The 26,074-nt window shown below is 38.7% G+C and overlaps 1 protein-coding gene across 1 annotated transcript in view; it reads right to left on the reverse strand.

The window, feature by feature from the left end:
* The window catches only part of map3k5 (mitogen-activated protein kinase kinase kinase 5), a 72,937-nt gene that overhangs the window by 25,818 nt on the left and 21,045 nt on the right, over positions 1–26,074 (reverse strand). The window contains exons 2-14 of the mRNA XM_026917806.3: positions 25,786–25,925; positions 23,018–23,041; positions 19,374–19,567; positions 17,638–17,806; positions 15,060–15,166; positions 12,003–12,173; positions 10,799–10,911; positions 7,923–8,082; positions 6,439–6,592; positions 5,446–5,553; positions 3,655–3,707; positions 477–572; positions 169–250 (exon numbers count right to left, since the gene is read on the reverse strand). Coding sequence (XP_026773607.3) covers positions 169–250; positions 477–572; positions 3,655–3,707; positions 5,446–5,553; positions 6,439–6,592; positions 7,923–8,082; positions 10,799–10,911; positions 12,003–12,173; positions 15,060–15,166; positions 17,638–17,806; positions 19,374–19,567; positions 23,018–23,041; positions 25,786–25,925 — 1,571 coding nt within the window. The remainder of the gene's footprint in view (positions 1–168; positions 251–476; positions 573–3,654; positions 3,708–5,445; positions 5,554–6,438; positions 6,593–7,922; positions 8,083–10,798; positions 10,912–12,002; positions 12,174–15,059; positions 15,167–17,637; positions 17,807–19,373; positions 19,568–23,017; positions 23,042–25,785; positions 25,926–26,074) is intronic.

Here is a 26,074-nt window from a genome sequence, read left to right on the forward strand (position 1 = left end):
ACAGAAGCTGAGCCATGTTTGAAAAATGACTCATTTCAGGTGATTGTTGCTATTTATTTAACTACACAACAGGTGGAGTCCACCACCAAGTATAATTTGTATGGATGTATGCATAAATGAGTGTGTGTATATGTATGTGTGTGTGTGTGTGTGTGTGTGTGTGTGTACCTCTAAAGTTTCAGAGTCACACTCCGCCTCTTCTGGACCTTTCCAGGCTTCTTCAGTCAGACTGTTCACCAGCTCACAGAACCTACACACAGACACCCATTCACACATATATAAAGATATAAAAACTTTTTCCCTTGAATTAACACAAACACGTAACACAAACCGACCTCAGTCTTTTTTTCTACCTTTGCTCGATTTGCTTAGCAAAGCACATACACATGCACGCACACACACGCGTGCATGCACACTCACACATACGCGTGTGCGCACGCACAAACTCGCACATATATATATACACACACACACACCTTTTGCAGTGCATCTCTGTGCAGAAGTAGATCTGGAAGTCTTCTGAGTTGTTCACTACATAGAGGAAGGAGCTGCGTTCATCAAACTTAGAGATGCTGCAAGCAAGAGAGAGAGAGAGAGAGAGAGAGAGAGAGTGTGTGTGTGTATTCACCTGGAAACTTATTTTCAGCTCTTACATTATGTGTATTGTTCATTTCGTTCTTAGTCTTCGCAGAACTGAAAAGCAATTTGGTGGAGCCTACGTGTGAACATTCATATTCTCTATCCATCTCTGCAAATAGCTCTATGATTGTGGTTAAGGTGATTACTGCACTTCAATTTGCATTTAATACAGCAGTCCTGTAACATGGTGAAAAAATCTGGACAAAAAAAAAGAAATTTATACATTTCTACCATTAGCTATGTGGCTAATTGAGCTAACAAGTATATATAAGCTACCACATATGCCAAATTCTCAGGATCGTGTTCAGTATCATGGAGCTCAAGCAGAACTCACAGGAAAGCCTCCACTACTAACAAGTCTAGAACTTCCTTACGAATTCATTTGTCCCAAATATCCTTAAAGTTTACTTCACACAGGAAGGAAGCTGTTGATGAAAAACTATTTCATAGATTTGACCTTACTGTGACCATATAAATACTACAAACTTTCAACAACTCAACACAGACGGACGGACAGACGTATAAACATAACGCTTCCACCCAGACGCATAAAAACGTTAGACGCTCTGTGTAGGTGAGTATCGCTCTGTGCCAGCATCAGCGCTGTTGAATTCTCGATTCTGAAGGGGTTGATTTATTTTCTACAATAACAGCTCTGACAGGAGTTCCAGATGTAATTCAAATCGCAGGTTTATATTAATACACTCGTTTGAATGTGTTACTGATTCTATAGTATCAACTTACTTAGGGACTTATATGGCACATGTCCCATATACACACATTAAAAAACGTGTAATCGGTTATACGGTGAAGTTTTCTGTGTGGTAAAATTATTTAGCACTTTTGGAAGGAGTCTCCAGTGTCAGAGCTTCAACAATCAGAGGTTTTCTTTAACAGTCAGAGGCAACTGAGGGAATGACTGCTTATAGTTGCTATAATGTAAGTGATAACAGGAACTAACTTGTTTTCACATTAAATATAACCATAACTGGATAAAAAGTAAGACATTGTTCTTTTATTCATAAATGGATAAAAGTAAGATATTGTTCATTGAAATGTAATTACTGACAAATTGCTGTGGTATACTAGGACATGGTATAGTTCCTCTGCTTGTCTGCTCTATTACACACTCGCACGCACACACACACACACACACACACACACACAAAGAGAGAGAGAGAACTAAGCAATCAACAAAGACCTCACTATTGCACTTCACCCAGTACTGAAGGGACTTTCCTTTTGGTACACTCTGTGTGTGTGTGTGTGTGTGTGTGTGTGTGTGTGTGTGCGCGTGCGCGCACGCGCGCATGTGTGTGAGATAGAGCAGACGAGCAGAGGGACTTCAGAACGTGTTAAACAGCTTGTGCATTGAACAACTGTTCATTTTGTGCTGTGATGAGAGTGGGAGAGACAAAATGTGTGTGTGTGTGTGTGTGTGTGCGTGCATGTGCGTGTGCGAGTGTGTGTTTGTGTGTGTGTGTGTGTGTGTGTGTATATATATGGGTGTATGAGTATCTGCTTTGTATTACACTATAGTCCTCTTTTATGAGTGGACCTTCAGTGGATGTTCCCTAGCAACCCAGACTCTGCTCTGACCAATCACAGCGCAGCACTGAAACAGTCGGGCCTTGCAGGTGTCCTCCAGTCAGCGGGCAGAAAATAAACTAATCTGTACTCGACACTTACACGTCCGTGACCCATTTTCAATTTTTACTGGAAGTGGAATGAAAATTTCTTCTTGTTGTTTCCCTGTTCACAACAGAACCCCTTCAGGAACATAAGAACCCTTAACTATCTAATATGGTATATAATTATCCGGATAGGATTGTTGATGAAGCTGTTGATGCCAAACAACCAAAAGGTTAAACCTGCTTAGAAGTGGGTTAATTTAACATAGAAAAATGATTATACACATTTCAATGGAAAAATGTAGTAAAATATGCGTTCGTATGTGTACACCAGTTTAAGCAGATGTTGTTTATCAAGTCTCCGTTTGGGACAGACTTTTAGTTAAAATATATTTCGGCATTGCGAAGTGTTACGGAGACTTATGCCACAGCGTTGATGAATTCTACAACGTGATTGGTCAGATATTTGCGTTGATTCATTTTCTTTGTAGAGCGGCTACAACTCAAATCCCATGTGTTCATCAGTGTGCTTGTTTTAGTAAATTATCATTTTTATACTAACTGCTAATTCATGGGGACTTGTATGGCAGACGCTCCATATAATCTAAGGCTAATAATAAACTAATTAAAAAAGTGACATGTTGATTTAACGTTTATGGAAAGAGTATTCAGCGTCATTATAACAGACAGTAAGTTTTCCACCATGGGAAAGTCTTCAGGATTTTTGCGCTTTGCGGTTTCTCTGTAACATGACAACCTGCGTATTTTGGTATTATTAATTTTTTTTACGAGAGAGGAAAAGAGAGGCTGGTAAAGGATATGATAGCTTTAACGTAAGTGAGAACAGCAACTAACTTGTTTAGCAAATGTTCCACAATATTAAATGTAACTATAAATGAATGATGTGTCATTCTTTAATTAATAAAAAATGTTAGTGTTGGCAAATTGCTGCGGTATAAGAGGAATGAAGTGCTTCAGGATGTGCTGCTAAAGGAAATTAAACATTCAGGATGGTAAAAGTAAGTCAACTCTGCATCGGGCCACATCACACACGTGCCATCGTTTATTATTTTCATATAACAGCACATTTCCCAAGTGTTTTATTCCATATATATGATATCATAATTTTAGGAGATGTATACATTTTATAGATGTAATGATATACAATCTAAATAATTGGCCTGGGTCAATCGGACATCCGTCGCTAATCAGGGAAGAGAGCATGAAGGTTGCGGTTGTTGCTTGAGGCTGTAAGTGGCTGTAAGTCTTCACTTTCAAAACTACACAAGTGTAGCCACTCATCCCACACTCTGTTAGTGAACTCAGTGCTGGTCATGGTTGGACTTATGTCTCGTTTTGAACCTTAAGGTTGGAGAAAACTCACCTCACGCCTCGCACTGACGCTGCACTGAAATTCCACTCATGGATCCCCTTATTCTGAAAGAGAGAGAAAGAGAGAGCGAGAGAAAGAGAGCAAAATGTTATATCATAATGTAGTTTGTTGCTGTTGACCAGTGTGTACGTGCACATGAGTGTGTGTATGTGTGATTTTCTGCATAAGAAGAAATGAGAGTAAGGGTTAGAATTCAGCCCACAGCAGAGAAAGTGAGAGAGACAGATAGAGAGAGGAAATATGTGCGTGTGTGTGTGTGTGTGTGTGTGTGTGTGTGTGTGTGTGAGATCTCTCGCATTAGAAAGAAAAATAGTGAAAGATAGAGCAAGACAAACAATGATAACATTGTATAATATGGCACACATGGCCAGATTTCTCTGAAGTGTGTGTGTGTGTGTGTGTGTGTACTTGTCTGCATTAGAGACAAAATGATTGACAATGCAAAAGAACAAGAGAAACAAACAGACAAAAGAGAGAGACAAACTATTATCAAAATGCATACATGGTCATTTCTCCACGTTTGTCGGCAGAAGAAAAAAATAATAGCAAGAGATGAGTGAGTGAGAGAGAGAGAGAGAGAGAGAGAGAGAGAGAAGGTAGAAACAGCAGGATGGTGAACATCTATTGAGTCAGTAATAAGAAGTATAAGAGTCTGAAGGTCATAGAGTGCAAATTTCCTTCTCAAACACACACACACACACACGAAGAGTGACGTAAATGCAGATCCCTGTCAGAAGCACACAGACTGATCTGGTTAAATCCATCATAAATCAGGTGTGTGTTGTCATACACTGTCATTGTCTCCCACAGTGCATGTGTGTATTCAGTGGTTGTGAGGATGTGTACTTGGTCATACAGTGTGAGCAGTCTGTAGTTATGAATGAATAAAATTATTTATAAAAAGTTTCTATTTTGCATGTGTGGAAATTTGCACAAATTTGGCCTACTACTGCAACGACACCAGTTTAAAACGCTCAGTATAACGTGAGGTTTACGCAGATTCAACGTAATGTTCAAATTTTTTCATCTAATTCATTTCAAATTTTATTTATACCATGAAGTTCTCCTTTCAATGAATGCAGAGCAACTTTTTCAGACTTTTTTCCAAAGCGATATCATGGAATTACTAGTTACTGGTATTGTTTCTAAATTTTAAACACCAAAATGAACAAGTGAATGATTGAGTGAGTGAACGATTGAGTAAATGAATGAGTGAATGAATGCATGAATGAGTGTGTGAATGAGTGACTGAATGAGTGAGTGAATTAATGAATGAGTGAGTGACTGAATGAGTGAGTGAATTAATGAATGAGTGAGTGAGTAGGTGAATAAATGAGAGTAAATGAATGAATGAGTTAGTGAGTGACTGATTAAGCGAATGAATGAGTGAGTGAATGAATGAATGAGTGAGATTCTGAGTGAGTAAATTAATGAGTGAGTGAGTGAGTGAGTGAATGGGTGAATGAATGAGTGACTGAATGATTTAATGAGTGAGTGAATTAATGAGTGAGAGAGTAAGTGAGTGAATGGATGAATGATTGAGTGATTGAGTGAGGGTGTGAGTGATTGAGGGAGTGACTGAGTGAATGAATGAGTGACTGAATGAGTGAGTGAGAGAATGAATGAGTGAATTAATGAGTGAGTGAATGAGTGAGTGAGTGAGTGAGTGAGTGAATGAGTGATCGAGTAAGTGAATGAATGAGTGAGTGAATTAATGAGTGAGTGAGTGAGTGAGTGAGTGAATTAATGAGTGAGTGAGTGAGTGAGTGATTGAATGCTCACTTTGTCATCAGGAGCCACGTGCCAAATGGAGAGTGTGTTCTGTTCCACATCTTTGTTGATTGACAGGTAAGATGGCTGGTAGACTTTAGTGGGCTCCAGAATCAATACCTGTCATAAATACATAATACATTCATGCATTAATAACTAACAAAATGTATAAATAAACAACTTGCCGCTAAAGTATGATATTCGTACAAGTTCAGATTATATCCAGTACGATGCAAAGAGCATTACCATGAACTGTTTGTTTCATCTGCGATCTGAAACTAATACAATATTAAACTAATACAATATTTATTAACATTTCACAAACAACATAAAATTATTCTTTACTAAGTAAAACTGTTTATTGTTATTGACTAAAAACAGTAGGTATGATAATGATATAATAAAATTCTGTGCATTATTATTATCTGTACTCAATCATTATCGAGCCTAGTTGAATCCTCAAATCTGATTGGTCAGAAGACGTGGATTACTTTTATATAACCGCACAGCTCACACAGTACTTCCGGCTGTAACATAAACAAGAGGTTTTACGTTAAAGCTCTTGCTCTAATATGATATTGTTTCTATAGCAACAGCTCATTCACAGGGACTTGTATGGTGGACGCTCCACATAATCTAAGCGTAATAAGAGAAACAAATAATTGTTGATGAGGTGAATTTTTTTAGGAGACATTCAGGTAACATGGACTGATGTCCCTCCCCCCCCCACTGTTTTGTAACAGTCATGGTGTTTTGCAAATTTTCCTAGCACAGGACAGAGGAGTTTACACGTTCTGGTATCTTCTTCTTAAAAATGACAAGCTGCGTTTTATCTATTTTTTTTTCCCCTCAGTAACTTCAAGAGAGGCTGGTGAGGTGATTATTACATAAGTGATAACAGGAACTAACTTGATAATTAATGAATTTAAAAGTAGACTCAGACTTTTAGACCCTACGTTTGTGTATGCATGCAGATTTGTGTGCGTGTGTGTGTGTGTTTCGTACAGGGAAGCGGACAGACGATACATCCTTTTTGGTAGCCTCTACCAGGAAGTCCATCCAAAAATCCACTAGTTCCTGTTTAGGCCCTGGTGGCTCAGTCGAAGGTTTCTTAAAGTGCTGATAGATTAGAATGGTCTCAACCAGTGAGCAGAGGTACCTGAAACGTGCACACACCCACACACACACACACACACACACACACACACACACACACACACACACATCCCAGTAATATTATTGTTTTTATAATAATTTTTATTCTTATTAAGACATGACATATAACACATACAGTAAGGTAATGTTACACTATCCTTAATAGACTAAGAATTCCCATATAATTAAATCTTTAATACAAAAAAAAAAAAGAAAAGAAAAGAAAAAAGAGGCAAGAACATATAGTTGTTCCTCTCCAGGTTCACTCTATATTGCAGCCAAGCTATCTTTATCTCGTCTGCATCGCCCACCAGCCGACAGGATTTCTCAGGATTTTGTTTAATCCTCTGCACGTTTCACTCAAATATGGGACTTTTGGAGACTTTTAATTCTGCAGGATCGCTCTGGCTGTCATGACCATACCAACAGACAACACTTTGTGATGTAGATGTGGAGATACTGCCAATTATGTTTTTGGCTTTGACTGTGGCATGGCTGATGGTGCCAGTTGGGCTAGTTTGTGTATTTCAGAAACTGCAGATCTCCTGGGAGTTTCACACACTCTAGAGTTTACGCGGAATGGTGCGAAAAACAAAAAATATCCAGCGAACAGCAGTTCTGTGAGTGGAAACGTCCAGTTAATGAGACGTTTAGAAGAGAAACATCAGACTGGTTTGAGCTGACACAAAGGCTACTGTAACTCAAATAACTACTTTTTACAACCGTGGTGAGCAGAAAGGCATCTCAGAAACCACAACATGGAAAACCTTGAGGCAGACGGGTTACAACAGCAGAAGACCACATCAGGTTCCACTCCTGTCAACCAAGTACAGGAATCTGAGGCTACAGTGAGCACAGGCTCACTGAAACTGGACGGTTGAAGATTGGAAAAAGATCAGGTGATGTTTATATCTGTCTAGTATCAGATAGGAGGTTGGAAAGCGTGTGGGTATATGTGTGTGTGTGTGTGTGTGTGTGTGTGTGTGTGTGTGTGTGTGTGTGTGTGTGTGTACTTATGCGAGTATGGGAGCTTGTTTGAAGATCTTCTCCCATGCCCCGTATTACTCATTGCGGTTTCATGCCCGATATATTACCAGTTTGTGTGAAATGTAAGCATGGGAGCTGCAGGTTTGAAGCTCTACACCCATGACACCTTTTAATCATATGGCTGCATGCCAAAAAGTGTGTGTTAGTGTCGTTAGTTTTCCTTTGTTTACACACCAGACCAAGATAGAGACGTATACAAGACAGTATAGAAGGCTGTCTGGCTGCAGGCCAGAAGAACATTAATACATACAGTATATACAGGTGTGTGTTTGTGTGTTTGCACATACCAGACGGGAGCTTTAAGTTTGAAGAGCTTCTCAGAGGCTTGTAAAACACGGGTGTTGTCGCAGGCCAGAAAGCTAGCGCCCAGGAAATATCCCACATCCCAGTAACTCTGTAGCTTATCCAGACTGCCTTTCTTTCCCAGGAGACTGCTCAACTTTACACCTACAACACACACACACACACACACACATACACACACACACACATCAAACTATTACAATGCCTAACTAATATGTCTCTCTACAACAGACATAACAATAAATATTAACTTAATCTCCCTCTTTCATGTTGCTTACTAATATCATACAAAATACACACACACACACACACACACACATGCACAGGCATTACACCTGCACACTGAGGACCAGACTTCAGAACCATCCTTTGTGTGTGCCTTTATTTGGACCTTTTTTTTTTTTTTCATTGCTTTGATAAGTTATACACCTTCACATATTCTAGCCCTTGCTACGTTAACTTTTAGTTTGTGGTTTTAGCTGGCGTGTTTGCTTTCGGAGGCCACGTTAAGCTCCTCCAACATGATGTTTGATATTAGTCATACAAGCTATTTGAATGCTAGCTCCCCAAACGCCTCCAAACCATCTTCGTGTAAACAAACTGAACTTGACATACAGCAGAACAAGATATAATCCACATAACGCTAGTGCGCAGCACTGACCAATGGTCTGAGTTTCCGCCAGGATTCTCATATAGAAGTCTACCAAAAAATGATCAAGAGGTCTGTACTTGAGCATAGCAGCTGGTAGTCATTAAGAGACAATTAACACTGGTAGGACTGTACGATTAATTGTTTTATATTGTAAGAGTTCTTATTAACAGTGTAATTTTAGCAAATATTAAAAAGGGAAATTCAACCCAATGGCAACTCCATTACAGTTACCCTAGCAACTTATTGAATATGTGAGGAATAAAACGCAGAGCTGTTATTAAAATGAACAAACGAGGTGGTGTGATGCAGCCCGATGTGAAGCAGAGTTACTGTTTCTACCCTGAAGTTAATGATTTTTCTGTAACAGCATGCCACAAAGTGCTTTATTGCTCTTATATCACAGCAATTTTGCCAAAAATTCCATTTTTAATTAATTAAGAATGATACTTTTTCGCATTTAACTTTAAGGAACGTCCATGAAACAAGCATAGGAGTAAGAATTTGTCTGAATATGACTGGGGAGAAAAAAAAAAAAAAAAAACAGTGGTACAGGCAAGAGCATCATTTCAGCTGATTTTTCCACGTAGGAACAAGATATTCTGTAATTATGATTTGTAGATACTATGTAAAAGTCCATTACAGGCATATTTATAGTAAATCATGGTCAGCAAATGTGTAAATATGATACTCAGATTATTCATATTATTCCACTTTCATAAGTGGATTTCATTTCAGCTTTCAATATTGTATTCTTATTCAACAATTATCACATAAGTGAAAAGTAGTATTGATTTTTGATAGTGGCCACATTAATTAGAGAGACAGTTTCCTTCATTCTACACTCAGTTTTCCATTTTTTTTCCATTTCATCACCCCTTCAGACCTGCCTGTCTACACGCACCTAATCATGCTACATTTTACTTGTTTCCCCATTCAGGCTGCTGGAAAGGAAGCTGCCGAAGTGAGGAGCTCAATTATGCATTTATTCCCTGACAAAATTTCACTGTGTGCAATTACGCAGTGGGCGACGACACAGATGACAGCTTTATTTTAAGCCCCAATGCTGGATTCTGCAATACGCCTGACAGGCTGTTCGACTTGAGTTTCAAGATTATCAAGTGCTGTCTTACAGAATGTCCCAGCCACAAGTACAGTGGTGAAGCTCCAACAATTTGGAAATTTCCAGCTCAAGACTCATTTTACTTTAGACTTTTATAATGAGGTTTTGTTCCAAGTTGTTCTAGGCCATGTTCCACACCCTACACTAATACGTTTACCTTTTGCACTTACGCTTACACTTTTACACTTTTTTTTTTTTTTAACACTTAACCTGCTGAAAGTAAACATCTGTACGATATTCTCAACAGTTACCAATGTTAAGAAAATACCCGAGTCAAAACCTGCCATTAGCACCTATGAATCAGTGTGAAATTATGTAAATGTACCTCTTTCAAAGAAGCTTGGCTCATGAGAAAAGTGATCATTTCGATAAACGTGAAAACAGTACTCGAAACAATACTCGAAAACAATATTTCAGCATCATGTACTACATAACATTATGTTGTATGCAATAAGCTTTACAACAATATTCAATTCAGAAGAGATTTAGTAAATGAATGAAAACTGATGAAGCATGAAATAGAAAGAAATTGATGTTATGTATATTTATGTTTCTTTATCAATTCCTGGAAATTTTGTTTGACATATTGTGAAAGATGTGGATATCCAAAAATCTGAAATCGCTAGCAAATTAGGCATTTACGCCTCTGGTACTGTTGCTTTTACTTTTGTTCTTCTATTGTTTGTCATAACTGAATATGTTCTGAGTGCTCTTCCTGTTTTTCATGTTTTGTGAGAACTTTCTTTTTCATGTTCTGTAATTCAAGCTGTGTCCTACTGAGAATGAAGTTTACAGGAACCAAGCATAAGAACTTAAAGACTGGAGAATTAAAAAAAATTGGAGGTTGGGGCATATGAGCCAGCCTGCGCAGGTTTGGTTCAAGGAGTTTACTGAACCTAAATATTTGAATCACATCGTAACTAATTTACAAATGAAAATATCAGCTTAATTTGTTACTTGTCACCTGAATCACTGCAACAGTAAACAGTAGTAAACAAATGGTCTTCTGTCAACAAAAGTAGATTACTGTGCAGATTTGCGTATTTGTGTGTGTTTGTGTGTGTGTGTGTGTTTGTGTTTTGACTCACCCACTTTACGGAGCTCGAAGGAAGTGTCAAACTGGTGACCAGCGGCCAGCAAAAGCACAGCATAGTTTATACCCGAGTGCAAAGTGGGCTCTGATTCAAACCCTCTCCTGAACCTATTGGGGGTAAGAAATAAGAGAGTAAAGACAGTTCATGCAAACTTTTTGTGCATCATAAAGCTATCTGTTAAATCATTTATCCCAAGAAGTCACTTAAACCCATAATTTATCCAAAAGAAGTCACTTGAACACATTAACATAGCATGACTGGTTTAAAAAAATGACAAACTTTGCAAACACCAATTTATTACAATTTCATTATAACTCGTGTCACATGACACCTGCTTTAACCAATGGAATTTATTGAAAGTTAAAAAACAGGCCACAGCACAGAGAAAAATCGAAAAATCTGTCTTTGAAGATTTTTGTTTAAACTTTGAGAAATGGGCAAAAAAAAGGAAAGAAACAGTATGAGTTGAAAAATACTTACAACCTTAGCCATTAAACCTTAAACCATTTAAACCAACGTAGATCTGATTAGAAAGACCGAGATCTTGATCACAATAACACAGAAAAAAATGTAGCTGGTTACTGAGAAAACACAAAGCCCTCCATCCAGAAGACTTAAAAGTTACAGCTTTACCTCTGACTGTTGCAGAGTTCTGACACTGGAGACTCCTTCCATAAATGCTAAATAAACAGCTTATTTCTAAACAACACTTTTACAGAAACCTTCAACATATCAATAATTACACTCGTTACAAAATCTGTTTATGTTGAGTGTCGGTCATATATGTTCCTGTGTACGCTGTTACTAAAGAAACGTATTAGAACAAGCGCATTAATATAAACTACGGCACTACTGTCAGAACTGCTGTTATGGACAATGACTCAGAAGTTTTGACTGAACAAGCCTGAAGAAGTTTATTACAGATTTTACACTGTGTTATAATTAGAAAGCTAAATTTGAAGGGTTTACATAATTTATGTCCCATAATAATGAAACTCCCTTCAACACTTCCTGTTTCTCAATTACTTTTTGTTTTATTACGGCTCTTTCAGTCTCCAAGTATCACTTCTGTTTTTGAGTACTTGGATTGCATAGATGTGTGTTCATTCACATGAAGTGAATGTAATGCTTGTACGATACTTGTGCATATTAGACCAATCCTGCACCAGTGCATTCGGCAAATAAAGCTTTTGCTCACCATTGTATGCTGCTGTCTCGGCTCTGAGTGTCAGCGAAGTGCGAGTCCTGAAACATGTCTTTATAGATGCGTCCCACCAAGCAGTAAATGTCCGAGGCCACCTGCTCTTCAGACTCCACCAGAGGCAGCATGATGTCCAGAGCTCGCTGTCTGTCCCCAGGCTGGTTCCTCCTAAATACACGAGTATTGAGTTGGAAACCAAATATTAATAAGCATGATTAATTATTATAATGTAATGGTTATGAAATCTCACCCATAAATATTACTATAATGCTGTCTGTTTCCTATTTAAGATTAGGAAAGCACTATGAAGGCCCTGTCTTATTACTGCACTATCTATCTTAAATAGATACAAAAAATAAATTTCTGTTTAAATGATAAAGGACAAATATGAATCCTGAAAAAAAAACAAAAAAAAAAACACAATATTATTCTATGCCACTTTCCTCCATCTCTGCTTTGCACACACACCTGCACTCAGGGGAGTTCCCACAGATATTAACTTGTAATCACTGAGATAAAGATAAGTTATATTGGGTATTTTAAATTAAACGTTCCAGTTGCATTGCTGTAAAAACAAAACAGATGGGTTGCGTCAATGTGACATCAAGGAGCAAGTTAGTAAATGGAACGTAAGCATCACGTTATGATGTTGTCCTTCATTACCTTGCATGCAACTTAAAGGAAAAATCTACCACGAACATCTTCAGTGGAGTCCAAGATTTAATTTGCAATGAAATTCTGAGTTGAATTTGTAGTTTTAACTTCTTCCATTGACATTTTGGTCAATTTTTCACTTTGGTTAACGGTTTCCTACATTACCCACGATTCTGCTTGTCTGCCTGCTGATAGTGGTGCCAATGGGATTGATCCCTTGCTTCATTTCTGCCTAAGGAGAGTGATGCAGCAGCGCTTTAGTCCTTTCGTCTGTCCAGCCACCTCATCTCTTCATCGGTACACTCTGTATATCTTTATACACCATCGTGTTCGTCATCACATAGTTGAGCCGAGATGGTTCCTGGCTATAAGCCTTAAATCGGAGCCAACCACGTTATAGCTACTTTGCAGTCTTTAACTTTAAGTCTCCGCTATTCTACACTGAATTTCCTATTAATACTACACTGAATACTGACGAGTGGGAAACGAAGGCCTGCCTCTTTTGTTTTTAGGAGCTAACAGCAAAACCTGACCATTATTACACTCCTATTAAACTCCACTACATCTGTGCAATGAATGTCACCCCTTGACATCAGAGCAGCGCACAACTCACACAACTCACACAACAGGAAGTTACAGGACCAACCAACACATTAGCACCAGAATCGCTAAGCACATCAGAAATATTTCAGTATAAACATATTTAATGTGTTGAAGGGTGGAGTATTCCTTTAAGGTTCTGGTTCATAACAAGTTAAAGAGGAGAATGCAAATGCGAGATTGTGAAAGCAGCCATAACATGCTGATTGAATAACAATGCAAACAATAGACTCCAGTCTTTAGCCCAGACAAAATAAGAGAGAATGAATGAAGTGAATGCAGAGCCAAATAAGAAAAGAAGAAAGAACGTAAGTCAAGAAAACATATTATCCCCTTAAACGTCTAGGTTCACATTCCTCCCTTACTAAAACATACTGCAGTTACTGAATAATTCAGCTTAAAGGGTTATAAATCGCTGTGCTGTTAATAAGACTGTGATATATTAGCTAACTAGTCATTAAACTAAAGTGTTTAGCAAGGAGCCACTGAGTCACTTCTACCTGACAGCTTAGTTTAACGAAACGTCAAACTACTTCCTGGTTATGACAACACCAATGGACAGATAAGTAGGTTTGCTCATTTGATTTTAAGTGACTGGATTTTTACTTATGAAATTTGAATGACATTTTGTTTTCATTTTGTCCTAAGGGTGTGCACATTTTTGCACTATGTAGTCACTGCTATTAATCATTTTTATTTAGTATTAACTATGGCTTAAATAATACTTAGCAAATACATTAGTTACTGTTACGCATAATAATTAATTATGCATGCAACCCTTAAAGCAAAATGCTATGGATAGAAATAGACAAATTGAGAGAGAATATATGAAGAGCTAAAAAATATAGGAAAGAAGCTCAGAGAGATGACTAGAAGTCAGGAAAACAGGAAAGACAGAACAGAAAGAGGAGAGAGACTGAGAGACTGAATTAGCCAGAAGGTAGAAAGAGAGAAATACAGCAAGAAAAAAAAGAAAGATATTGTGGGAGACATCGACTGAATGAATAGAGAGAGAGAGAGAGAGAGAGAGAGAGAGAATGTGCAAATGACCAACTAGAAGGACAAGCAAGAAGATAAAAAAAACAAAAAAACACATGAACAAGAGAGAAGATTGGGAGAATAAATGCCAAGAGGTAGGAAACAGATCTCATCTCTATACAGATCATCCCACTTGTGCACCTACACACACATCTATACAGTTACACAGCTCACTAAAAACACAGATAAATCCAATATCCTCCATCACAGAGCCTCCATCAGACTGGGCTGTTTCATCTGCAAACCAGCGTTAGATGTCACCGCCATGGGTTTGCACTTTCTCACACCTCCCCTGTGACACACACACGAGTCATTCTCCATGTCTGGCTCTGAGGCGTGACATGATAAACCGTCCCCTGGGTGACAATTACCAGAGAATTTCATGTCCCCCTGCGAGCCTGAATCCCCCTGACTGCCCCTTTTCGTATGGCAAGTAAGTGCAATTAAATCTCTCTTCATGTAACACGCTACTGTTTTTCAAGGGCTGGTGCTTGAATGGAGGAAATTGTTGCAATGCTGTTGAAAAGTGGGACGTGTTATAAAAAAAAAAAATAGAGTGAATAGAAATGAAAAAGGATGATCTACCCATGAGTCATGAGTGTATTACTGGCAAGGATTCATCACATCAATGCTTTTCGTAAATAAAACACAATATTAACACATGCAAATGAACAGGGAAGCCCATGAATATTATAAGTGTCTGAAGGAAAGCCATTCTTACACAGACACTCAACTACACACACACACACACACACACATCACCTGTTTAGAGCGAAGGCATAGTGGAATTTCACATGAGGGTTGGCAAAGGGGTCAAACGTTGGAAGCTTTTCTAGAGACTCAACCAGCTTCACAACGGATTCATAATCCTACAAACAGACAAATAAAACTTTCACTAATAAATCAACAATAAAGGATTTCCAATAAAAATATTCCTTCATCATGTAGCTGAATAGTGCAACATTATTGGAGCAGCCATCTTAGACAAGCCAAACATTATACATATTTGGTGCAATTTGGTATCATTCAATGCTGTAGGCTCCGCCTCCCATCATTTGAAGGCCATTTACAAAATCGTTTATTTAAAAATAAGATCATATATTTTACAAATGTGTTTAAAGTAGGTATATAAAGATTCAGGCATTTATTTGTGGAAAAGATTTTGGTTGCGACAGACTTCCATTACTTAGATACATTAGCCTTAGTAGTTGCTTTAGTGTAAAAATAAATAAATTATTTAAAAAAAAAAAAACAACCATAGGATACCAAACATGTCTTGGATGATCAATTAAATTTTGCATAAATGGAAAATATTACATTTCAACTTTCACCAAACCTTTAAATATCTCGCTTGTCCAAAAACAAGCTTAGATTTCTTCATAAACGTCTCTCTTGATTGATCATACATGAGTTTCGTTTTATTAAAATGCTGTTTTAGAAGCAGCGAGAGATGGTTATTTCATTCCCAACACACTGCATTATTAACGAAACCCTCCTGCATCATACTCTTGAGCCACTGCACAGCATGAAACCACTCAATCCAATATAAATAATTCAGTCAACCTTTACAATATGTCATATGTTGATATTAATTTTATTTATTAATAAGGGATGAGGTGACATGCTAGTGGCATATGCTAGATTCAGTGTGTGCTAGTGGTAGTGAAGGAAAGGTTATATATACATTTATCTGTTATATTCAAGTTTGTCACAGATTGCTTAATAGTTTCTAAATTGCTTAGATTGGACAGCATTGTTTGTCATTAGACTGGGCCACGTTTCTGTTTGAGTACTTCCACACACTGGCCTGTGTCTGTTGCCGGTTTGTTTTGTTCACGTCTACCTATTTTCAGGTGAACCGCGTCTCCTTCAGACTGGACTGTACAGACTTTTATTAGACTTCATAATACTTCAGAGCAGAGTGTGTCCTCTTTACATTTAGTTACACTGGACAGTGTCTGGTCCCATTAGACTTGACTGTATGTAACTCCAGTAAATGGCCACAATTAGATTGGACTCTATGTTCCCTCAATAAATTAAATCATGTTTATCACCACTTGATTGGACTGTCTGCCTTTATTAGAACAGAATGTACCTATGTCCATGAGACTGGACTACATTTATTTGTATCCACAGCCATAAACTCCAAAGTATGTAGATCCACTTGACTGGCCTACTCCATTAGATTGGACTGTGACAATTTACATAGACTGTGTCTATCTCCATTATACCACTGTTGAAATGAACTGAACTATGCCCCATTGGATTGAGTTGCGTTTTCATTAAAATAGACTATGCTGACCTGTATTAGATTGGACCATACCTGCCTCAGTTAAACTGGACTATTCTGACTTCCTGGACTGTGCCTTCCACTGGCAGTTTCAGGCATTTCCTGCCTCTGTTTATCTTTGTTCATGTCCATATGATTGGACTACATTCTGTTAAACTACAGTGTATCTCACCCTTGTGTCTCGCTGTTAGATTTGGCTGTGTCTAGCTTTGTTAGATTTGGCTATGTTGACCTCCAATGAACCTCCACTAGGTTCATTAAAAATGGACTGATTCCCTTTGCTACACTGGACTGTCACTTCCATCCATTCAACTGGACTGTGTGTACCTGCATTAGACCGAAATTTGTGAAGCTCTGTTAGATCAGATTGTATTTGCTTATAGGAGACAGGAAGCCAAATGCAGATAGAGGGAGTCCCTGGAGACTCAAAGCTTATTAAACATTTATGCTCAGACAAGAGTCTCATTTCAGTTCTGAGAAATTCAACTCCTACTGCACTTCACCTGCTCTCAGTGGGTATTTTGAGTTCTGATTTAAAAAGTGGCCTGTATATCCTATTAAAATTACTATTGACTGGTTAATTACTATTGGCAGCCAGACTTGGCTGGATGGTTGAATTGTTTGCATCTTAAATATTGCACTTTAGCAATGTGGAATATCTCTGATAGAATTAGCTAAAGTAAGCGAGACGTTTTTTCTAAAAACATTAGGACTAAGTCTCTCATAGTTGTTCAAATGGCTTGACATCTGGTGACCATGATTTACATCCTCATCAAACTATTCCGTGAGACCTTGTGCACTGTGGATGGGGTCAGGGTCATCCTAGAAGACACCACTCCCATCAGGAAAGAAATGTTTCATCAGAGGATCAGTCAGAAGAACTTTGTATTGATTTGCAGTGACGTGTCCCTCAAAGCAGACAAGTGGACCCAAACCATGGCAGCAAAATGCCATGACTTTACCTACTAGAACTCTGGCTGTCTTTATTGATGATTTATAATGAGAGAAACATTGACCAACAATAGCAATGGAGAAACCTGAGGATCTCACTTGTATGTCTCTGTATGATAAAAGCAGGTTGATCACGATGTCAGCTGACAGACACTCTACGTTGTCCAAACGCTGCTGGATCCGCCCCATCTCTGCTGCAAGCTCCACCCCCGTGTACAGCTCCCGTGCTTTGCGGATCTCGTTCAGAATGGTTTCCCGGAAGTACTGGCTATAAAGACACCACAAACACAGCATGTCAGTCTGAGTGCTGTGCTGAGAATGGATCACCACCCAACAAACAATGGCCAGGGGTGGCGCTGTAGTGGTGCCTTTCCCCTAACAGACAGGGTTGTCTTGAGAAAACAAAAACTCTTGGCTGGCTGGGAATCCTCCAGGACTGGCTGGAATATCTGCTAGAAATTAAGGTTCTAAACTGGATTTGCACATAATGTCATACCAATCAAACCTTGAGTCAACAACTGTTATTGTTACTGAATCCATACAAACCACCAAGAATCTTCTTGTGGCCTACTTTTGCTCACAGGTTACTCAAATATCACCGTTTTGTGCAAGCTATGCTTTTTTGCCCACGATTTTGAGCTAAACTCGCGAAAAGATATTTCTGTTTTTCACATGATTTCCCCTGAGAAACTTTTTAGCACCTAAGAAGTCACGCTGTGTCTCTTCCACTCCCACCTGTCTAACAGAAGCATCTGAAGTGGCTCATTTGAACAATTTGTGGTTTATTTAAATCAGACTGAACCAGATGGATTCAAATTCACGTTCACGGTTCTGGGTCTTGAGATATGTATTATATGTATGTAACACTATGTAATAAAATATGTAATAATAATTGCGATATGCAATAACCTAGGAGATACAAGGCAATGGTTAAAGGTCAAGGTTAGCAGGTATTTATGAAGGGAACTTTTAACAATGATCTGTAGTTCGTTTTGCCCATGCATGTCATCCATGAGGTCATGCAGCAAATTTAGGGTTTATCACAGTCAGTCTTACTTCATCCCCAGGTTAAGAATGCAAACAACAGAGTGTCAAAAAGTACACCTATAATTTTTGGTTGTTCTGGTGTTTTTGGTTGTATGTCACAGCAAAATATTAAAGCAGGAGTTTGTCTTTTTAGAGCCCTCTGGTGCCTTTGCAATTGCAATTGCTGCAGAAACATTGATAAGCGTTCCTCTTCCGCCCAAACGGCCCCATCCGCTGTGTTGAAGCCTTGTGACCTGCCATTTAAGGAAAAAGTGCTCTAGAGCTAATTTCTGGGGTGGATATGAAGCAAGCTAGATATGAAGGAATTAGCAAGATCCATTTGGCAATGTTATGGAGTACAGTTTCTCAAAGGAATCTCTGACCTACTATGTGATTATTATTGTTCTAGAAACACATTTAAAAAGGTGACATCTAAAATTTTTAAATAATACATGTTATATCTAAAAAAAGAAAGCAAAAGAAATCAATTTGAATAATTTTTTGGGCACAGCCAGTTCTCTCAGCCTAACAGCCATGACTCAGAGCTTTCTCGATGTGACAAAGAGGAACTTGCGCATTGAATAAACACACACACACACACACACACACAAACACACACCGAGAGATCCCTCCAACCCTCCGGCATCTCTGTACTTTCCCTGTGGTGAGTAACCTAGTGTAATCATTAACAACCTTTAATCATAACATGCAAGCGTAAATCAAAAAATCTAATACCAAGAAAATAAAATCAGACACTGAGACAGATCAGAGTCAGAATGTGTGTGTGTGTGTGTTTCGGTTTCACTCACCAGGAGCTGGTCTGTGTGCTGGTGAGAAGCTGGGTCAAGCGATCCACCAGAGGCATGCAGATGGGACCGAGGAGAACCTCAAAACTGGGCTGCATCAGCTCACTGAGGCCTTTCATGAAGCTGCTCTCGCAGCAGTACACCTTATTCTGAGGAGTCACTATGTACGGAATAAACAGGTAGTTCGCCGCACATGACTGAAGATAGAAAGAACGAGAGAGAGGAAGATAGAGAGAGACAGAGAGTATATGAGTATATGATAGGCATTGGCAGTAATGAAATTCAAACATTCATGGCCACCATGTACACAAAAAAACAAGTAGTTAATGGAGTGAAAGAGGTGAAGAGAATGAAGCTCAAGGTTCTGAAAATAATGCAATGCTAGCCTTGGACAGTAATTCTAACATTTATAGTCACCATGTACAAGAACAAAATAAGCACTCAGAGAGAGAGAGAGAGAGAGAGAGAGAGAGAGAGAGAGAGAGACGGACATTTATGCACAAATCTGTCTGCCTGTCTTCTTTATCTATCTCTCTACCTATCTGTCTATCTGTCTATCCATCTATCTATCTCTTCTGTAAATCACTCTGGATAAGGGCATCTGCCAAATGCCATAAATGTAAATCTATCTATCTATCTATCTATCTATCTATCTATCTATCTATCTATCTATCTGCCTGCTTGTCTGTCTGTCTATGTATGTATCTATCTATCTATCTGCCTGCTTGTCTGTCTCTGTCTGTCTGTCTGTCTGTCTGTCTATCTATCTATCTATCTATCTGTCTGTCTGTCTATCTATCTATCTATCCATATGCCTGCCTGCCTGCTTGTCCATCCATCCATCCATCCATCTATCTATCTATCTACCCGCCCGCCCGCCCGCCCGTCTGTCTATCTATATATCTGCCTGCTTGTCTGTCTGTCTATCTGTCTGTCTGTCTGTCTATCTATCTATCTATCTATCTGCTTGTCTGTCTGTCTGTCTATCTATCTATCTATCTATACATCCATCTATCTATCTATCCATCTGCCTACCAGCCTACCTGCCTGCTTGTCTATCTATCCATCTATCTATCTATCTGCCTGCCTGCTTGTCTGTCTATCTATATATCTGCCTGCTTGTCTGTCTATCTATATATCTGCCTGCTTGTCTGTCTGTCTGTCTGTCCATGCATCCATCTATCCATCTATCTATCCATCTATCTATCCATCTGCCTGCCTGCCTGCTTGTCTATCTATGTATCTATCTATCTAAATAGCTATCTAATTTATACTCATTTAATTCTAATATTCGTAGTCATAGATGTAAGTGGTTTATTATCAGTAATGCAAACATTCATGGTCATGTACAGGATGAACAGACAGTTGCTCACAGACATGGATAAAGAGAAGTAAGGGATTGTTTACTCTGGGACTCCAGGCTTAGGTAATAACTCTAACTTTTTTTTTTTTTTTTTTTTAAATGTTAATCATCACCATGACAGGATGAACAAAATAAGTAGGTATTAAGGGCAAATCTGCAGAGAGAAAGAAGTAACGAGCCATGGGAGTAATGTAAGTTTAACATTTAAAGCAAACAAGTGCTAAGCCATACAGAGAGACAGAGACAGAGAGAGAGAGAGAGAGAGAGAGACCCCAGGCTTCAGCTGCAATACAGTCCTAATATTAACGATAATAAAACTTTATTAAATTGAGCTGAAATGACTTGGCAGCCATTAGCGATATAATACGTCAGATATTACGAAGAACAGTGTGTGATGCTGAAACTCGAAGTAAGAAACAAGATGTATTGAACGTGGTGTTTCTGAATACAGAGAAAGAAAAAAAAAGGCGAGATATATTCTCTTCCTCTTTCTCTCTGTCCTTCACACACATACACACACTCTTTGATCAGTTCTATATATACACACACGTCCGGTGTGGTCAGACACTTGGCTGCGTCACCTGTCACAAGCTCATTCATATTTTAAGCAGCGAGGGACGCAGACACAGAGACAGAAAGAGAAAGAGAGAAAGAGAGAGAGAGAGAGAAAGAGAGGGGGGGGGGGGGAATGGGAGAGAGAAAGAGAGAAACACAGACAGCGTGCACTTTCATTCAATTTAGAAAGCACGCCCTTTGAAAATGAACCTTTTCAGCTGCATTATGAGCATCGTTATTAATCTATAAAAGAGAACGAGTGTTAAAACCGTGTGCTCGGCCTCCATTTTCTCTCTGCTGACTTACACAACCGAACCTGACACGCATAACAAACACGTCTGAAGAAAAGGGGGGGGGGGGGAGATTGAAAGATCAAAAACAGGGAGACAGGAAGAGGATTAGTCATCGACTTGATAGAGAAGCAGAGGTCAAAAGAAGAAAAGTAGGTGCTGAAGAAGACAAGATTAAAAAAAAGAGAGAGGAAAGAGAGGAGCAGTGAAACAGAGGGAGGAATCACACTCTTGCTGTTAGACAGAGAGTCAGCGCTGGTGTTTCCTGCTACCTGCAGCTCAAAGCCACCTGATCCTCTGAACCACTTATAGCCTCACTAAAGCCTAGCGAGCAACCCACTAACCCTGCTCTCTCCATCTGCTGCAGGACAAAGAGAGAGAGAGAGAGAGAGAGAGAGAGAGAGCGCGAGAGAGTTTAGAAGAAAGAGCTTTTCATTACCAGACTAGTCAGGTCCAACTGCTGGAGTGATGCTTTTTAAATAATCAACTAATAAATCGACTCGTAATTATAATAATTGTAATAATGGCCCAAATGTCCGAGTTGATATTATTTCATCAGATGGAAAAAGTATATTTTATATACTTTAGGAATACATTATTTGACCCCAAGACCAATAATCTGTTTAGCTGTTTCAGAAATCAACATGTTTTTGAGCTATATCTCAACTTCCTGTTTGTAAAAAAAAATTGCTTCATTTTTTTAACTATCATGATTCAGTGATGTGTGGCAGCCTGGGAAAACCCTTCGTATGATACAATTTTCCACTACATATAGTTCTGAAAGCTACAGTTGAACTGAAACTGAAATCTGGTTCTCTTTGGCACGTATCTTTAGGCAGGTAGAGATTTGACTCTGAATTGACTCTGAGTCGACTCTGAGTCGACCGGACTGCAGGAAGTGAACCAAACACACCATGCATTTTGGGTTATGTGCAACATTTTTTATAGACATTAGCTAAACTGAACCACAGGAGATTTGGACCAATGAAGAAAAAGACAAAATAAATTCTGGATGTGACACATAAAATGTTTTAAATTAGTTATACGCAGAGCATATAACTATCAAATGATTTATTGAGAACTGACTCCATGTGTTCTCCATGCTTGGATGAGGCCAATGTTTGTTTTCCTTTTTCAGTTGCCAGATTTCTGAGTAAAGATGAAAGAGTTTCACGAGAAAGGTTTCTGTTTTACATGGCCCTCAGGCGGTGTTTTTTTTTTTTTTTTGGTTTCTGATTCATTTAATTATGTGCAGTGTAAAGCCAAACTAAACCAAATATTATATGAATCAAAAGTATTAGCCAGCAAGGTTTCAGACATCTTTAGGCAGACCAGCTGTTTTTTTCTCACCCACTGTGTGTGTGTGTGTGTGAGAGTGTGTGTGTGTGTGTGTGTGTGTGTGTGTGTGTGTGTGTGTGTGTGTGTGTGTGTGTACTCACAGTGTTTTTCTGGCACACGACTTCCTGCAAAAGAAACACGAGACATGCGTGAGTTTACAAGCCCCTCAGTGAGGCCAATAAAACTTTACAGCATCCGCTCTAAATCTTTTATTTCATGCGAGTCCTGTTAATCCGCTCCTGTACGCATTAAGAGCTCATTAGCGTTCCCAAACAAATAAGTCCCTACATGCACACTATCACAAAATACATCATGATGATACACAATCATGGCAGGACTGGCACAGAGGCAGCATTTAACTCAAGCAAGACCCTTGAACAAAGGCTTCGAAAAGGAATCTAATTTACTCTGTTTAGTTCATTAATGTCTTTAGTTTTACGCTAGAGCTACAATGCTAATGTAGCTAATAAGTAATGGAAGTTAATGTCTCACCCAAAATCCAAAGGGAAACTATATTATCATCTATGTCTAGCTTTCTGGTATAAGTCCAATTTTAAACGTTCTTTCTTTTATTGTTGCCAAATTATGTCAAGTAATTATTAGTTGTCCAAGATGGCTGCCACCAGGGGCACCAACATGGCTTCAACAATGGGTTAAACATTGGGTTAAACATTGTTAATTTCTTGTAAATTATAAAAGAAATTAAAATATAATTTCCATTCTTATGTTTATGTCATTTTAAATATTAACCAATTAATTGTTATGTTGTTTTACCACACATTTCTTTTCTTTTCTTTTTTTTTTTTTTTTTTTGGATATTTCCCTGAATTTCTTCCTAATTTAGTAATAGCCAATTCCCCCTATCAGGAAACTTTCCCCTATCACACAACAGCTACCAATCAGAGAGGTCGAAGGCTATCACATGCTTCCTCTGAGGCATGTGAAGCCAGCTGACTGCATCTTTTCGAAATGCTGTTCCCACAACTTCAAGTGGTGGAGTAACACACTTTGAGGAACTCCAACTCCACAGACTCCAATGACTGGCTGGTTTCACTGTGATTGATAGGAGAGAGAGTATTCCACCCCTCCCTCCCTGAGAACACGGCCAATTTTGCTCTCTCGGGCTCCAGGCCACGGATGGCTGTGGCATCACCGGGATTCGAACCTGCGTGCTGCGGATGATAGCTTTTCTGTTGCGCCACTCAGGAGCTCTTATCGCACATTTTTGTCATGATACAGAATTTATTTCAATATGTATGGTTAAGATGTCAAAGTATGTTATAGGTTTGTTATAGAAAACCCCAATTTTGGCCGATTTGTCATCTTTTTGGCTATTTTCCAGAATTCAGCCACAGCATAATCCGACAAGTTTTCCCAGACCGCCACACATTTAAGGTTTGTAGGCGAAAGATTTTTATGGAAAATATTTTTGGAGAAACATTTCTTATTAGCTAGAAAAACTGTCTGTTGTAATTGTGTACATTTGAACTAAGTGGAAAAATTAACTCTGTAAATTAAATTTGACTTTTCAACAAAAAATTATTTTAATCCTCAGCTAAAAGTATTGATTGCATTCTGTCTATCTTATATGTCACTAAGCATTAAAGCGACAAACGTACAATCCAACATGAAACCTACATGTGAAAATGATAACGATCTAGAAGAAGCTACAGTGTTTAAAAATGACATCTGTGCAAACTCCACAAGATCTCATCTGGACTGCAATCTGAAGCGCTGCGTGCTTCACTTCACTTCACTGTGTGTGCGCATGTGTGTATGTGCATGGCCTCATCAACGGAGATGAACACTGTCCCTGCTCTGAACTTGTGTGTGAAATCAGCGCCTGAATATCATGCACTCTAATGCCCCTGAGCCCCTCACAATCTATTTCTCCTTTAAATTAGGCCAGAGACAGGACCTGCTAAAGCTGGTGGGATTTCTGTACACCACAATCAAAGGTGTTAAAAGTGAAATGAGTCATTCCAGGGTGTTAATGCGCCAAAACAACACTTATAGCTCTCGAGCTTTTTATAGTACATGAGAACAAAACTCTTCAGCATGCTGTAGTGCAAACAGCTACAGTGCACACAAGCACAGTGAAAGACAACATATGTTATTTGAATCTGAATGCTCAATATTCACTTATATACACTCTTTAATCATGAAAACACTAAACCCACGCAGTCAAATTTGTCAATATATCTTTGTGGCTCAGTTCAGTTTCTGGAGCTTTAGAGTTTGATTTACACTATCGCCAAAGCACCTAAACCTGTTCATATCATATCATGTGTCAATTGATTAAAGGGGCAGTAAGGAATTTTAGCTTAGCATTTTAGCTAAACAAATACAACCCCCTCCTTCATTGTTCCCTCTAAACGCATTCCTAATCTGAAACGCCTCACTGCTTGTGTAACAGGATGAGCTTTTTGAATTGGCAGTGAACATGATTGACAAAAAAAAATAGATACACTTTCTTGTCCTGATTGGCTGGATCCACTTCATTTGTTTGTTTATTCTGAATACAGAACCTGGGGCACTACTGAGACCAAAGTTCCCTTTGAGTGCATATTTTAATGACGAAAAAAAAAAAAAAAGTCCTCAGACTTAAATATCACTGACCACACCTTTAATCATCTAGTTATATTTGTGTATGTACAATTGATGTCGAATCTTTATTGTGTATTAGCACAAGATTAAACGTTATATTACAACTGCAGTTTAAGCCTCTAGATGTGTGTCTACTATATGACTTTGGTGATGTTACGGGATCATTTGTGAGATTTGGACTTGCAAAATATAGAGCGAACATGTATGTAATGTGAAGATGTTGCACTACTGTGAGAACAAGACTTCAGTGGGATTAAGCTACCTGGAGGTTCTGCAGCGAGTCGGAGTTGGAGTCACAGTACAGGATGATGTTGTTGGCCATGCTGAAACTCTCCCTCACTCCCAGGTGATAAAAGAGAGACGGCTGTCGGAAAGCGTCCGTCATTTCCACCACAGCAATATCTGCAAGACAACATCGCAAACTTATCAGATGGAGCTCCCAGATGACTTACAGTGTGACGTATAGAAAATGAGATTATGCCAATTTATTAGACACATCTACCTTGTAGCTACACTAATTGCTCCTTTTATCAGCTGACAGTACACATGGT

The sequence above is a fragment of the Pangasianodon hypophthalmus genome, chromosome 30, assembly GCF_027358585.1.
Source record: "Pangasianodon hypophthalmus isolate fPanHyp1 chromosome 30, fPanHyp1.pri, whole genome shotgun sequence".
NCBI classification, from domain to species: Eukaryota; Metazoa; Chordata; class Actinopteri; order Siluriformes; family Pangasiidae; genus Pangasianodon; species Pangasianodon hypophthalmus.